The sequence below is a fragment of the Corythoichthys intestinalis genome, chromosome 16, assembly GCF_030265065.1.
Source record: "Corythoichthys intestinalis isolate RoL2023-P3 chromosome 16, ASM3026506v1, whole genome shotgun sequence".
Taxonomy (NCBI): domain Eukaryota; kingdom Metazoa; phylum Chordata; class Actinopteri; order Syngnathiformes; family Syngnathidae; genus Corythoichthys; species Corythoichthys intestinalis.
In genome coordinates this window covers 35,410,250-35,426,446 of record NC_080410.1, presented here as the reverse complement: position 1 = coordinate 35,426,446, position 16,197 = coordinate 35,410,250, and the positions used below count along the sequence as shown (strand labels likewise).

At 40.4% G+C, this 16,197-nt stretch overlaps 1 protein-coding gene across 1 annotated transcript in view; it reads right to left on the bottom strand.

Annotated features, from left to right (window-relative positions):
• Nucleotides 1–2,362: 2,362 nt before the first annotated feature.
• aclya (ATP citrate lyase a) overlaps nt 2,363–16,197 on the bottom strand; it is a 57,730-nt gene continuing 43,895 nt past the window's right edge. The window contains exons 14-28 of the mRNA XM_057817558.1: nt 13,685–13,826; nt 13,454–13,622; nt 13,275–13,379; nt 11,083–11,279; nt 10,943–11,024; nt 10,769–10,879; nt 10,573–10,700; nt 8,394–8,487; nt 8,162–8,316; nt 7,942–8,092; nt 7,654–7,797; nt 7,155–7,268; nt 6,989–7,071; nt 3,657–3,733; nt 2,363–3,589 (exon numbers count right to left, since the gene is read on the bottom strand). Coding sequence (XP_057673541.1) covers nt 3,495–3,589; nt 3,657–3,733; nt 6,989–7,071; nt 7,155–7,268; nt 7,654–7,797; nt 7,942–8,092; nt 8,162–8,316; nt 8,394–8,487; nt 10,573–10,700; nt 10,769–10,879; nt 10,943–11,024; nt 11,083–11,279; nt 13,275–13,379; nt 13,454–13,622; nt 13,685–13,826 — 1,847 coding nt within the window. The 3' untranslated portion in view covers nt 2,363–3,494. The remainder of the gene's footprint in view (nt 3,590–3,656; nt 3,734–6,988; nt 7,072–7,154; nt 7,269–7,653; nt 7,798–7,941; nt 8,093–8,161; nt 8,317–8,393; nt 8,488–10,572; nt 10,701–10,768; nt 10,880–10,942; nt 11,025–11,082; nt 11,280–13,274; nt 13,380–13,453; nt 13,623–13,684; nt 13,827–16,197) is intronic.

Here is a 16,197-nt window from a genome sequence, read left to right as displayed (position 1 = left end):
AAAAAAAATTAAAAAAAATGGCGTCATCACTTTGTGACGTCAGTGGCGAAACCCGGAAGACACATCAAATTGATCGTTTACATTTGCTAGTTATCATGTATTGTCATTCTAGTTTTTGATATGTTCGAATTGCAGGTTGAAGTACTTTTTATGTAAAGTACCGATTTGATAAATCGATTTATTTGTCTTCCATTTACTTGATTTCAAGAAACACGTTGAAACGTTGGTCTGTGCGAGATTAAGTGCGGTTGAGACGTCACCTTTGTAGACATCGTCATAATGTAATTTGAAAAAAAAAAAAAAAAGTCTCACTGGCTGCCATTGACGGCGATACACGTCCACTCTATTTGAACTTGGGACTCTGAGAGGGCTGGCAGGCTCTTGGACTCCAAATGCCTTGGACGCCTATTGATGTCAATGGCAATGAATGAGTCAGTGTACACACGTTTTAAACCTTTCAGGGATAGTGGACAGATATTCAAAACCTTTAGAAGGCAAGTGACTATTTTTTGTTCATTTAGAAAAAAATATTCGCATTATTAAATATATATAATAATTTTTTAAATCATTAATCAGTTAAAAAAAAATTTTTTTTTTACATTTACTTAGTTATAAATTTATAAATACAAAGTTAATAAAAATCTAAATGATAAACATTAAAATAAAAACAAATGCAGACTACTTACACCCTTAATCGCTCTAAAATTGATTTTATTTATTTATCTAATCAAAACAGCACAAAAGGTCTTCGGCTGCTCCCTTCCTCCCTTGTCCCGCATCATAAAAGACTACACACCCCAGCTTCCACATCTTCAACCAGTTGCTCTCTGGCAGGCACTACAGAGCCATACCAGATTGAGTTTCTTTCCAAGAGCTGTCACCATACTCAAGTTTGCACTGAAATGTCACTGTTATTGCGCTGCTAATGGCAAAACATTGCCACATGCACGTCACTAAGGATCATCTGTTTGAATCCGGGTACTGCATATGCAATATTTGCAGTTACATTAATATCTATGCATAAACTGTTATTTGCACTTCATATCGTTAGCCATCAGCCTTCTTGTTGAGAGAAATGGTGGAGGAAATGTTTTGTATTCATAAATGTGTCCTCAGTTGATGTGGAAATAATGCTCCTATTGCTTGTTATTATTGACATATTAACTTTTCGCCACAAGATGGCAGGATGGGACTTAATTGTCTAAAGTGGTACTTGCATTACTTCTTCTTGTTTGACTTTGATGACTTTGATTTGTGGGATTGCCTGTGAAGACAGCAAGCAATGAGAGAGGATGTATCCGCATGTCAGTGGAAATTAAACACGCCAAGTTTTGGCTAAAAGACAACTTATTCTCCGTCAATTCTTCCTACGAATGCAACGTTGAGCTGCAACCACCTCAACACTTCTAGTTTGAGTACTTGTAAGATAAGCTTGTTTTTGTATGCCAGTTTACTCTCCCACATCTATTATACTCGCACTCCCAAGCTATTATGAAGAATATAGTTTTAGCCCATAATCATGTGCTTACATTTTTATTACCGGCAATTGCTCACATTCTGCTGATAGATACACACACATATGTTGATTGATCACACAACGTCTCAGTACATTTCCACCAAGCCACAGTACTTTGAGTGCAAATGTGTGTTCAAAACAAAGATATCTTGCCCGCTCAAGAGTGTGACTGTTCAATCAATGACTAGAATAAGGAACTTGCCCGATCGAAAATGCCACGTTGGACAACAGTGTTGTAACTGTATTCTGCCCAGCAACAAGCCCTCAATAAAAGTTAAATAAAAGCAGCGCGGGGGAGCTCGGAGAGAGACTTCGATGAGACAGTATTGGTCGCGGAACTCTGTCTCCTGGCTCTCCCAACCTGCAGGTTGAAAAACGTCAACTCTCTGACCCTGTCTCACTTCATGCCCTGCCTTTTGTCAGCTTGCCTTGGGTAAATAACTAAGTTAAAGAACGAGTTTTAGACCCAACAGTATTGTAAATTGTCATACCTCTCAGTCTATCACATTTTTTTCCAATTAAAATCCCATGGCCTAATTTATCTTAAACGTTAAGATACATGCATGTATACATGTACAAATCATTTTGTTTTATATATATATATATATATATATATATATATATATATATAACTATCATTTATGATGATGATGTTACACTTATATAGCGCTTTTTCACCTTTCTAGGCGCTCAAAGTGCTTTACATATGATAATTATTACATTTGCAGTGCTTAAAAACATTTATTGAAATACACATATAGGTTTTTTAAAAGTATACTTTTGGGAAAAAACATCTTACTGTATATACAGTATATTTATTACCAATGCTGTTAAATCTGAATAAAGACATTGAACACACCCACAAAAAAAAAAGGAAAAAAAATCTTTAATGTAAATAAGCTCTGCCTCTACTTTGCAGATTTTCTATTTTCGGAACTTTTTGGTGATCTTTCCACTCATAGTGTTTGGAGGAAGAAAATTAATCATTACCATCCCAAGAACACCATCCCTACTGTGAAGCAAGGGGGTGGTAGCATTGTGCTTTGTGGTTGTTTTTCTGCACATGGGACTGGACGATTCTACTGTATTAAGGAGAGGATGACCAGGGCCATGCATTCTGAGATTTTGGGGAATTACCTCCTTCCCTCAGTTAGAGCACTGAAAATTGGTCGTGACTGGGTCTTCCAACATGACAATGGCCCGAAGCAGACAGCCAGAATAACAGAGGAGTGGCGTCATAAAAAAACATATCTTGTTCTGGTGGGGTATCTGTACAATGTCAATGACAATTAAATCTTTCTATTCTATTCTTTCATAGTTTTTAACAAACATTTATTCATCCGCTCCTAGACAAACTAGATTTGGACCAGAAAGAGGGCAGACACACAGAACACACTTTTAATTACACAAGTGTTGACAAACAGTAGAGTTGGAGGCACAGTGAATTCACGCACAAGTATTGCAACAACATGAGTGAGGTCATTGTTATAGTTATCCCAAATACCTAATCTAAAACATTTTGGAAGTAATAATTGGTAGCATTTTATTGCTCTAATGATATTATTCTAGTAGCGTATTATGTAGTGCCATTATTTTACATCACTGCATGGGAATGACATATAAATGGTCCCTTAATCGACAAACAGCCAAAACAGGACACGATGGAAAATTAAAACAGCTTCTTCATTAGTTCAGCTACACAAGTATACATAAATAAGTCTATCATCTACAGTTTATTTTCACATTATTGCACTACTACACGGTCACCCTGTGTAACAAGCTCAAGACAATGAAGCTCAAGAAATGGCACACAAAATAGAGCTGCATGGAGACATGAGAACATCATTGGAACTTCTCACCTGTGAAAAACTTTTCACGTCTGAGAGGATTTTCACAGCGGTGCATGTTTTTGCTACTGTCCGGCGGTAGATTGTGACATGAACAGTAACATATTGATGAAATATGCCATATCAGGGCCCTACATGGACATGTGTTCCGGGAGAACGTAGGAGATATCATCCCACGGGTGACGATAGAGACCCTGCCTCAGCCGCTTCTGATCCAGGTAGTGTCCTGAGAAGAAACTTGGGTTATTTTTAATCTTTGTTAAAATTTGTGTCTTCGACTTGACTTCACGTACCAATGAATCCCATGCTGCGACCCAGGACAAAAATGCCGTTGAGAGCGCCAATTTCCACAAACTCGTCTGCTTCATCTCTACAAAAAAAAAAAAATAAATAAAAAAAATCAGTTGCTGTGAGAATAAATGTGCGCTTAGTGGGAATTGAAAAACAAACTCATTAGATTTTCCTTGTGTATCGCTAGTAGACAGAGGTGGGTAGAGTAGCCAAAAAATTTTACTCAAGTAAAACCTCTTTCAGACTCATATCCTGGTAAATTCTCGTGTTAGGTGACGCAGGATTTGATCGTGTCATGGCTTTCAGACATGGGGAGATACACTGCTGGCCAAAAGTATTGGCACACCTGCAATTCTGTCAGATAATGCTCAATTTCTCCCAGAAAATGATTGCAATTACAAATACTTTGGTAGTAATGTCTTCATTTATTTTGCTTGCAATGAAAAACACAAAAGAGAATGGAAAAAAAATAAATCATCATTTCACACAAACTCCAAAAATGGACCGGACAAAAGTATTGGCACCCTTTGAAAAATCATGTGATGCTTCTCTAATTTGTGTAATTAACAGCACCTGTTACTTACCTGTGGCACATAACAGGTGGTGGCAATAACAAAATCACACTTGCAGCCAGTTAAAATGGATTAAAGTTGACTCAACCTCTGTCCCGTGTCCTTATGTGTACCACATTGAGCATGGAGAAAAGAAAGACGACCAAAGAACTGTTTGAGGACTTGAGAAGCAAAATTGCGAGGAAGCATGGGCAATCTCAAGGCTACAAGTCCATCTCCAAAGACCTGAATGTTCTTTTGTCTACCGTGTATAGTGTCATCAATAAGTGTAAAGCCCATGGCACTGTGGCTGACCTCCCTAGATGTGGACGGAAAAAAATTGATGAGAGATTTCAACAAAAGTTTGTGCGGATGGTGGATAAAGAACCTCGACTTACATCCAAACAAGTTCAAAATGTCCTGCAGTCTGAGGGTACAACAGTGTCAACTCGTACTATCCATCGGTGTCTGAATGAAAAGGGACCCTATGGTAGGATACCCAGGAAGACCCCACTTTTGACCCAGAGACAGAAAAAAAGCCAGGCTGGAGTTTGCCAAAACTTACCTGAGAAAGCCAAAAAAACGTTTTGGAAGAATGAGTACAGACCTGAATGCCATAGAACACCTGTGAAGAGATCTGAGAATGGCTGTTTGGAGAAGGCACCCTTCAAATCTCAGACCTGGAGCACTTGTCCAAAGAAGAATGGTCTAGAATTCCAGCAGAGCATTGTACTCTTGTAACTCATTGATGGATACCGGAAGCGGTTGATCGCAGTTATTTTGTCGAAAGGTTGTGCTTCCAAGTGTTAGGCTGAGGGTGCCAATATTTTTTTCCGGACCGTTTCTGGAGTTTTTTTTAAATGATAATGATTTAAGTCCCCCCCCCATTCTCTTTTGGGTTTTTTCATTGCAAGCACAATAAATGAAGATATTACGACCAAAGCATTTGTAATTGCAATCAATTTCTAGGAGAAATTGAGCATTATCTGACAGAAATGCAGGGGTGCCATTACTTTTGGCCAGCAAAGTGTATACCGGGAATAACGCATGTGGGATACTTTCACAGACTTGTCCCGTGCTGCCAAGTCGGCGCTCTCTGTGCGGGGAGGGGGGCTGGCGCGATTTCACAACCCAGGCATTACGTCATTTTCGGCAACAAAATAAACCACACATTTCCAGATATGGACGATGGACTCTCTTCCTCGGCTTTACGCTCCAGTAGCAATTAATTTCGTTACGTTTTCAGTTTAATTTTGCTATTTCCAGCTTGCCACGTTGATAATTACAATGTTTGTTTATGGTTTTTCATCTGACTGCAAAGAAAGAGGAAATGACTATCGGCCCGCCACGATATTTACGTCAGCAGCCTTTGTGGTGTGACCTGGGAATTTAACGCCTGCTTTCACACATACCGCTTCCCGGGAAAGTCCCGGACATAATACTAAGACGCGACTCGGTAAATGTCTGCATCATCTCCGTGGCAGAATACTCGGGAAATTAATTTCACACATAAGGGCTACACGTTTAAATCCAGGGATTTAAATGGTGTTCAGGTGTATGTGAAAGGGTCTTAAGAGTAGTGTTATCGCAAAATAGTGTTACTCAAGGAAAAGGAAAAGAAGTCATCCAAAAAATGTACTAAAAAAAAAAAGTAAAAAAGTATTGTGAAAAGAACAATCAAGTAATGAGTAATATTGATATATGTTATTGATTTTTTATTTTTTTGTTTTAAAAATAATTTTTAATTTCCTTGCACAAAGTTATCTAAATGAACTATCATTATTATATTGTACTATAATCTATTACATAACCACATAAAGCCAAAAACCAAAAAAACATTGAATTCTGGCAAGAGAAAAAAAATGTACAGAAATGAAGCATCACCCGTCCAAAGAACATGAGTGCCCTCTAGTGGAGACAACATCGTTCCTATGATGAAATTCAATGGATCATATCTTTGGTTTTCCGTGGTCAATCGGTGCCAAATAAAATCAGTGAAAGAGATTGAAATCCGCGCTTTTTGAGCCATGATGAATGCAGCGCACTATGTCAAATACATAATTTCTTACAGTACTTTAAAGACGCCATGTGATTGAACAGGCCGGCGTGATCATAGACCGGCAAGCTTGAGTCTGATTGGTAAAATGGAGTCATGTGATTATTGTTGCGACGTGTCATTGGTGAAACTGGTATAGCCACTGCTAGCATCGCTGGCAAAAAAAAAAAGTAAAATCTAATATGTAGAAAAAAAGAGGAAAAATTTAACGACTTGTGTATCCCGAAATAGCAGAGTAAGAGTAGTGTTTCTTCTTCGCAAATCTACGCAAGTAAAAATTATGACTTTGTAAAACTACTCTTAGAAGTGCATTTTTCCTCAAAGAGTTACTCAAGTAAACGTAACGGAAAAAATGTAACACGTTACTACCCACCTCTGCTAGTACACTGCCTTCTCACTTCAAAAGAATTGGACATCTACTAGTGATAAACTCATTTAAATTCACAGCGGACACCACACAATTGGACGTCTATCTTCATGGCAGGCGACCATCTTGTGTAGAGTGATCAGGGGTTGGAAACTAGATCTCAAAATTACATATTGCACAGTTATTTCTTACTACTCCCCAATACCAATGATGTCACTTTGGTACCGTATCGGTATCGGTGCGACACCAGTGCAGATAGGTGCTTGCTGTGAATGATGCCTTCGAAGGTTAGCATTTTTTAGCATGTTAAACTAGCTACTGCTGTTTATTTGTTTCGCCACCCTGGTGAAAGTAAGTAACCTGGTAAATCCACCACAGGTTCTGAGCAGGTCCACGAAAGCCACGCCGATGAAGCCATCAACATTCAGTATCAAGTTGGGCTTCTAAAACAAATGCAGAGGAGGAGAAGGAATGTAAAAACACAGAGCGTTAGGAGCTATGAGAGACAATGGAGAAGAGGCTCTACTTTTGAAGTGGTGATCTTCTCCACATCAAGCGCATAATCTAGCAACTGTGTGGAGGGGAAGTGCTGCTTCACAAAATCCTTCAAAATCTGGACTCGCATGTCAGGATTATTAATCTGAAATTGAAGAAAAAACAAAGAAATGTAGAATAGGACCTGGCGGGAGTAGGGTTGTCAACCGTCCCTTCAAAAATGGAATAGTCTAGTATTCTGAAACAAAATATACGCTTTGTCCTGGATTTGAGTTTTCAACGGAAGCGCTTTGTCCCAGTTAATCATATCACAATGCTATCTTGTAAATGTCAATGACACCGATGATGATGACAGAAAAACAAACAAACAAACAATTAAAAAAATTACATTTCACATACAAAATAAAATCATTAAAGGGTGACGGTTATTGGCCAGGGTGGCTCTACCAATGAGGTGTCCCTTATTTTTTTTTTTTTTTAGGAGTTGGAAACCCTAGGCAGGAGTCCCGTCGGGACGGCTTTTTACTCACGGACTTGACCCTGTGGCCGATGCCCATGATAAGTTGCCCGTCCTTCTTCATCTTGTTGACAAACTCCATAGGCAGCATGCCGCTGTCGAAGGCCTTGCTGAACTGCTTGGCTGCGGCGTCCAAGGCGCCTCCAAAGCGATCACCCTAGTGAAACAAATCAACTGCAATATAAGTTGATTTATATTCTCCTTATTTCTTGAATTGTTGACAAAATTATGAACTTTAATTGTAAACTGAGCATTGTCAACAACGTTATATCACATCATATCAGTACATGGTGCGTCTTACAATGGTGAGCAGGCCAGAGGTGAGACTAGAAATCAAATCTTTGCCCGCACGGGCACACACAATGGTGTTGTGAGCGCCAGAGACGGCAGGACCGTGATCTGCGGTCACCATGAGACACATCTCGATGAACTGGCAGGCGTATCTGGGCAGCCTGGAAAAAACGTGCAGGATGATATCACACTCGCGTCTCTAGGAAGTTCATCTTAATGAGGAAACGGACCTCCTCTGAAACCACAGAAGACCTAGAGTGCCTCCCAGACCAATTTCTGATTTAAAGACCTCCGTGATGGTCATGCCGGCGTAGATAAGCTCTTGCCCCCTCTCATCGCAGATGCTCGTCATAAACGATGCGGGTTTGCGGATCAGACCCAGCTCCTGCAGGGCAAGCATTGTATTCGGTAAAACCTTGAATAAAGCAATTGAAAAGAAATAGAAAAGAATAGATTACTGACTCGTGCCCAGGAATAATCCATTGGCACAGTGGGAGGGGGTTGCTCCGGCGCTGGTTGGATGACTCCGTTAGCCACGAGGTCATCATACACAGACCTGCATGGATGGAAATGTTCTCCCCATTATCTTGTGAATTCAGTAATTACATCAAGTGTATTCTTCGTTATGAAACACCAATTCCCAAAAATGCCGCAAAATTTATGAGAAGTGACTGAAACTCTACAGCAGCAAAGCATCCCCATGCATTTTCTAGGTTTGAATAGATTCATTGGAATCAATCATTTCAGCTAGGGATGTCCCGATCCAGGTTTTTGCACTTCCGATCCGATACAGATATTGTTTTGCACTTCCGATCCGATACCGATACTGGCCGATACCGGCCTATCTGAGCATATGTTAAAGTTATTTAGCCTCCTTACTTAGTTGTCAGACTCATGTTGAAAAAGGTTTTAGTACTCTTGATAACAACTAGCCAGCTGAATTAGGTGAGTTTGAATAACACACAACGGTTGGTAACAAGAAACTCACCTATTTATTCAGTGACAAACACAAAACATTATAAATAACAAACAGAAATGGCATAGTCAGTCAGTAAAACGAGCAAATAATATTGTAAACGGTCTTAAAAAAGCAAAACACACAAACAAACTCAGTGGAAAATCCCACAAACCCCCCAAGCTATTAGATGCTTTTAATGTTTCGTGCATTAGTTACAAAAATTGTATAAAAAGCCTCTCAGGTTTAAATAAACGACTCTTTCAGTATCAAGTTAACATTTTAAAACAGTAAATGAAATACTCAAGTCCCCATTCTGTAATCAGCAGCTTTAAACTACATTCAATTCATTTAATTTTGCAACTGTTAAAGTTGTTAATATTGCTCCCGTTATTCCATAGTTTCCCTTCTGTCTACTTTTGACATGTGAAAGTTTTAAAACTGTTTTGAAGATAGATTCAAGTCATGATTTTGCCGATTTAGGAGAATTTTAGATAAAAAGTTAAATAGATTCGCTTGGTAGGTTCACAACAGCCTACTCGGGAAGTCTCCTACTTTAAGATGGCGGCTGTTTACGCAACTAGTTTTCAATACTTCAATGTTGCTAATGCCGTCGAGTCTGTCATTTTGCATCTAGTTCTATATACATATGATATCTATTATCTACAGTAAAACGATGTTGACGTAGTTTGTAGCGGCTGTCAGCAGCAGTCAGGTATTCTTGTGTTTTTTATCCAGCAGCATGAGTTGAGCTGAAGCCGTGAGTTGAGCATTGGCATTACCCGGGTCTATGACAAGCATGATGTTTACTTTCGGGACGCAATGAGAAACAGACCGCTTTGCGTCCCGGAGACCGCGCTGTGTATTAGTTCCGCTTTACTTGACATATTTCAATAATCGGAATTTGGATGTTTGTGAATTGTTCTCGAATCTTCCACGGCCGAATCGCTCAAGGATGTAATGACGGCTGGGCATGTTGTACCGTGGTTCTAAGTGTTGGATGGTGCGTCTTTACTCACGAGAGATAATGGCTCGTCATCCAGAATGAATTACTCTTTAATTACTTCAATTACTCTTGTTATTCCCTGGGCTTTGGGACTGTCGAGTGCCAGTTTGTCACGGATAGCAAAAGTTTCTGACAGTGTTAGTTGCGTAGGACCTTTCTTTTTGTCTTCGGTTTTCTTAACATACTTCTTATATTGTTTGTGGTGGTATTTCGCTAAATGCTTGATTAGGTTAGCTGTATTAAAACTTCTTACAGCTTTACCACCACGCTTGACTTTATTGTGGCATATGTTGCACTCTGCCTCTTCGTCTTTGTCGTCCTTTAAGGTGAAATGATCCCACACAGCTGACATTTTTACCGATAAAGTCTCTCGGTAAATTAGGAGACGGTAATGTAAATGTAGTGTGTTGAAGGTGTGCTGTAAAATGCGGACCGGATTTCAGGTATACCAAAGCAAAAACTGGAATGGATTATGTAATTCGGTGCGCTGGAAAACACGGACCGGATCTTGAAAAAAACAGAATGGATCGGAGGTCTGGATCGGAATTTTTCAGTGTTGGCCGATCCGATACCGATGCGCATTTTTTTACCCATATCGGCATCCGATCCGATCCAAATATCGGATCGGGACATCTCTAATTTCAGCCATTCAACACAAATGATAACTAACTTGTACTAACTTAATGATCTCGCCAAGCTCATCAAAGCTCTTTGGCACAAAAGCACCAGCCTCCTTCAGAGCTTTGTTCTTAGCCACTGCCGTCTCTGCAGCCTGGTTGGCACACGCTCCCGCATGGCCAAACTGGACCTGAGTTTTTCAAGAAGCACACAAATGACAACCTCGTCTGATCTGCAGCTTCCCAACCAAGACTTTACCTCTGAAGCGAACATGGTGGCGCAAGTTCCGATGCACCAGCACACCACGGGCTTGGTGATCCTGCCTTCTTTGATGGCATGGCAGATCTTGTACTCCTCTGTGCCGCCGATCTACAGACGTTCAGAACAATATTACATTTACAGAGAGTGCCGGTGCAAGATGATTCATCTCACCTCGCCCAGCACAACAATCATCTTCACTCCAGGGGTGTCCTGATAGCGCAGCACGTGATCGGTGAACACGGAGCCTGGATACCTGTGACGCAATCAGTATCTTTACATAGGTTCATCGACTTTAAAGGCGGACAATCTACCTGTCCCCGCCGATAGCCACGCCTTCAAAAACGCCATCGGTGGTGCGCGAAATAATGTTGTTGAGCTCGTTGGACATGCCGCCCGATCGCGACACATATGCCACGCTGCCTGGCCGGTACAGTTTGGAGGCCAGGATGTTGTCCAGCATGCCCCCGGTGTTGCCAATCTTAAAGCAGCCCGGCTTGATGCCACCCACCTGTGAAAGGACAAAACCAACGTTACTGACATTTATACTGTATATACGTATATATATTGGTCGCAATCTTTAGACCGCCCAAGTTTTCTCTCACTTTGCTGTGCTTCTTCTTCTTGGTGAGGACACTGACTAAAATTGCTACTCCTGCATCATTCCTCGACCGATCAGAATTTAATTTGGTAGTCATATTCTAGAGATGTATAAGTATCGCTCCTCGCTCGGAGTTTTGATATTTTGTCTCAGGGCTAGTGTTGGGCACGTTACTTTAAAAAAATAATTAGTTATAGTTACTCACTACTTCTTCCAAAAAGTAACTGAGTAAGTAACTGAATTACTCTATAGTAAAAGTAACTAGTTACCAGGGAAAGTAACTATTTCCGTTACTTTAAAAAGAACTTGTTGTATGTCAAAGAATTTGAAATTTTTTGAGCAGTATTCGAGTCAGTTGAATACAGAAGAACAGACAGGTAGTTGTGTTATAGAACTTTGTAATATTTATTGCACCTCACCAGCAACAGATTTATCTTATATTTGAAGTGCAACAAAAATAAACACATTTGAATTGCTTACCACAGATGTCGACAAAAGCTTTGCCCCGGGACATAAATTACACTTTACATGCACGTTCTTTCCTTTAATTTCGAACAACTTGAAATAGTGTTTATATCTCCACCTCGTAAAGGACAAATTTTCCTCTGAATGCTCTGCCATCATATCCCTCTGCATCTGTTTTGCGTGTGTGGTTTGTCCCACGCGCTGTTCCGGTTTGTGTGTGAAAACACCGGCTCTGGAGTATGTGCGCTATTAGGCTCGAGCGTTTACGTTACAGAATGGGGGATCACGTGAGATTTGACAACAACGCAGCCATATTGGAAGCAGGTCTGGCTCGCGGGACATTAAACTTTAACTTGCCAGTTCGATAAAGAGACAAACTCGTTACTAACACGAAGAACAGATATGCGATCAAACTTAAGGATGTGAACAATGTTGACCCTTACGAGCAAGCTGAAGACAAATTGAGTAAAGATATCGACGGGCTTCCACAATCACGCGAAATGGACATTCTGCTGTATTTATTGTTTGGTGTATGTTACTAAACTCATCAGCAATTCTGTAATTACAAATCGCTACAAAGCTACGAACAGTTTTGCTGCGGATGGATGCAGGACCACATTATGACCGTATCAAACGGCAAGTCCATCGTTCTTGCAAAGGTAGGCTATGTGTGTTTACTATTTTCATTGCCATGAACCTGAACGCACCCAAAGTCTTGGATGACAAATAAACGGAGCAGAGTAGACTCGCTACGGCTGGTAGTTTCTTCAATTTATTCCAAGTAAGTAACGCACCGCTTTTAACGGCGGAAAAAATAATTAGTTAGGTTACCCCGTTACTGAAAAAATAACGCTGTTTATTTATAACGCCGTTATTCCCAACACTGCTCAGGGCTGATTAAATAGATAAATTCATTGTACACTTATTGTTGCCTGTAGGTTCCAAGTTGGCCAGCGTGCTCTTTAGTAGTGCTTTTCATGCCTCTGGGCTGATGAGACGTTTCGCGAGTGAGCCGGGTGGTTGTAGTTCTTTTTGAACTTGTTAATTTATCCTTTGTTCCCCAGTTTAATTGTGTAATATTCAGCGCTGTGAAAGAGTATTTAGGCACTTCTGTTTGCCTCTTTAATATTTAAAATGATCATGGACTATAATCTAATTGTGTGTATGTATGTAATGTATTTTTTTAACATATTTTGATGCATTATAAAAGACTGATGTCTGAATTTGCAGGTCTCGGAACAGATTAGGGCATTTACATAGAAAACGCGTCTCTATTTACAGAATTGTCAGGTTAGGAAACTATTTCCAGAACCAATAATTTGGTAATTAAGGTACCACTGTATATTTCCACATACTTTTTCTTTGGTCAAAACCACTTAAAATTGAGAGCTGTATATTATATATCTACTCTATATTTAGAAAAAAATCCATGTGACTTACAGTCGCAGGTCCGATAATGGTGATACCCTTCTCATCAGCGGTCTTAATAATCTTCCTGGTGTGCGCTTCGGGGATCCCCTCGGCTATGATGGCGATGGTATGAATCTGATCATTTCAATTGTGAGACATTTTTCGTTTTGATAGGTTGCTTGGAGGAAGGAAGCGTGACATATGCCAACCTGCGGATACTGCATGGTCTCCATGGTGCTGTCGAACGCCGAGCGTAGGGACGCGAAACTGATGAGCACGTCCACGTCCGGGTGCTTCTTCATGGCCTCGCCCATGTTCTTGTACACCGGTAGGAGGATCTCTTTATGACCCCAGTAGAACTTCTGCTTGTGGTCGCCTCTGGAAGGGAAGCAGAGCTCATGTCAGTCCGGCGCATGCAATAAAAGAAGAAGGGCACTTACGTGAAAGGGTAAACCATGGCCGCCACGGAGGGATCGTCCCTGGAACAGACGTAGTCAAAATCCAACATGCCCTGCACGGCCCGCGTCTGCATGCCCCACACGATGGATTTGGTCTGCTTGCTGAACAGCGTGGTCGCCTTGACTGCAAGGGAAACGTCTTAGATCATTGTAATGGATGTTATCTAGTAAGTATATTCACTGACTCAAACACAGTACTAGGGATGGCGGAAATCGGGCCGATTGCGCCATTTTTCAGAGGATCTGAATCGGGTAAAAAAGTTCAGGGTTTTAATTACAAACTCAGTTAACCCAGTCATGCATGAATTAAAATGTTTTTATTACATTAAAGGGTATGACAACACCTGGGGAAATGCTAATATTCCATCATTTATCCATCAACGCATGCCTTTTGAATTCATATCATGCCACTTCGTGTAATTACACACATCGCAACACCAAGAAAATGATAGAAATTAGGTCGATTGTCAAGCTAAAACGACCCGCCCCCGAGATGCCGTAAATCTAGCATATTGTGTGCGTGACGTCACTATAAGGAAACAACCGGCTCAGTGCTTAGTACTGAATGGCGGTGACGATGGTGGACAATTTTGTTTCTAGTTGCAGCGGCGAATCTGACGTAACGAACATTCTTCTAATGGTGACGAGGAGAGTTATGACCCTTTCTTTGGTGTTTTGGGTTATCAATTTGAGCCCAAACGAAAGCCAATGCAGCCTAATGAAAGGACCATTGAGGGGAGCAATCACACTGACGAAACACCGGCGGCAACAGAAACTCCGAATGGTTTGTTTTGCATTTCTTTTTGTGAAGCTGATACACCGTGACCGCAAAATAAAGAATAATGTATAGAATAATGATCATTTAATGTGCTATCATTGGTTTTCGCTCTGCCAACCGACACAAATATGAATGGGATTAGAGGATTTGTTCTATATATTTTACAAGCGATAATTTATACATGTGTCCAGTCCTATATCCAATGCGTGATATGTTTTTTTATTATAAAAGAGGACTCACTCTGGCCATTTCCCTCCTTTGCTTTGCCTGGGGTGGTGGGGTGGTCTCATCAGAGCCAGTCATCGTCCTCTTTCTTGTTATCTCGGGACATGTAGGTGGCTGCGCGTGTAGGTGGGCACCGCATCTGCTTTCAGCAGCAATTTCTTAGCAAAACCTGATTTCATTTGTCCATAGTTCGTATAGCTTTCAGGTGTAAAATGCGCACCACACAAAACCGTGCCGGAGGCTGGGTCTGCAAAATTAGTCCTCTTAGCACTGACGAACTTTACTCATTGTCTGCGTAGTCCAGCTCTTTTTCTCGCGTTCAGGAACTCATGGGTATTACATTGCGACAAATGGCTATTTGTAAACCACATAGCATGACAGGTTTGAACCATTTTAGCGATTTTTTGATAAAACACGAACGCAACTCTCTCATCGATAAACAACGATGGCACCTGCCTCGACCATTTGTTTCCTTGTTATGACGTCTCCACCCCATTCGGCTGTTTCCGGAATACTTTTGGAAATGTTCGTAATTTTCAATCTATTTTCGGTAATTGCTCATGAATGCGATTTTTTTTTTTTTTTTAACTTTATTAGGGCCCGAGCACTAGACGTGCGAAGGCCCTATTGTTTTGCAAAGGATTATTAGTATTATTATTATTATTATTATTATTATTATTATTCTTTTTTCAGGGCAAATGAAAATGGCCAATTTGGAGGCCTGAACATGCACGAAAAGTCACCAAAATTTGCACGTACGTGCAGATTCGCGTAAATTTCGATAATCTTGCGTCGTTTTGAAAAAATGGCTCAGTGGCGCCCCCTTGACCCTTAAAATTTTCAAAAAGGCCTCTCCTCTCAGGTTTTCAACGTAGAGCAATGAAATTTGGGGAGTAGATACCTTATGCCTAACTGTTCAAAAAAGCCTCTTGCACCCATATTCCAAATCCAACAGGAAATCGGGTATTTTGGATCGAATGTGAAATTTTTTCGGTTCACAGTTGGAGTTTACGTTTGGAGGCTTGAATATGCATGAAAACTCACCAAAATTTGCACATACATTCAACTTTGCGTAAATTTTGATAATCTATAAAAAAAATTAACAAAATGGCTCAGTGGCGCCCCCTTGAAATTTTCAAAAAGGCCTCTCCTATTAGGTTTTTTCAACGTAGAACAATGAAATTTAGTGAGTTGATACATTGTACAAAACTGCTCCAAAAAGTCTCTTGCACCCATATTCCAAACCCAACAGGAAGCCGGAAATTTTGGGTCAAATGCGAAATTTTATCGATTTACATTTGAGACCTTGTCGCTGAAGGATGAAGTTGGATCGTCTTCAAAATTGGTCAGACTATTCAGGAGACCTATGAGATCTTAAGTTTTCAAAATGGTGTGTTTTCATTCAAGGGTCTGGCCTGGGCGTCGTCCCAAAGTCGGCCATTTTTGGGCAAAATACCAAATTCAGAAAATGATTAAAAACTCCGTGATACAA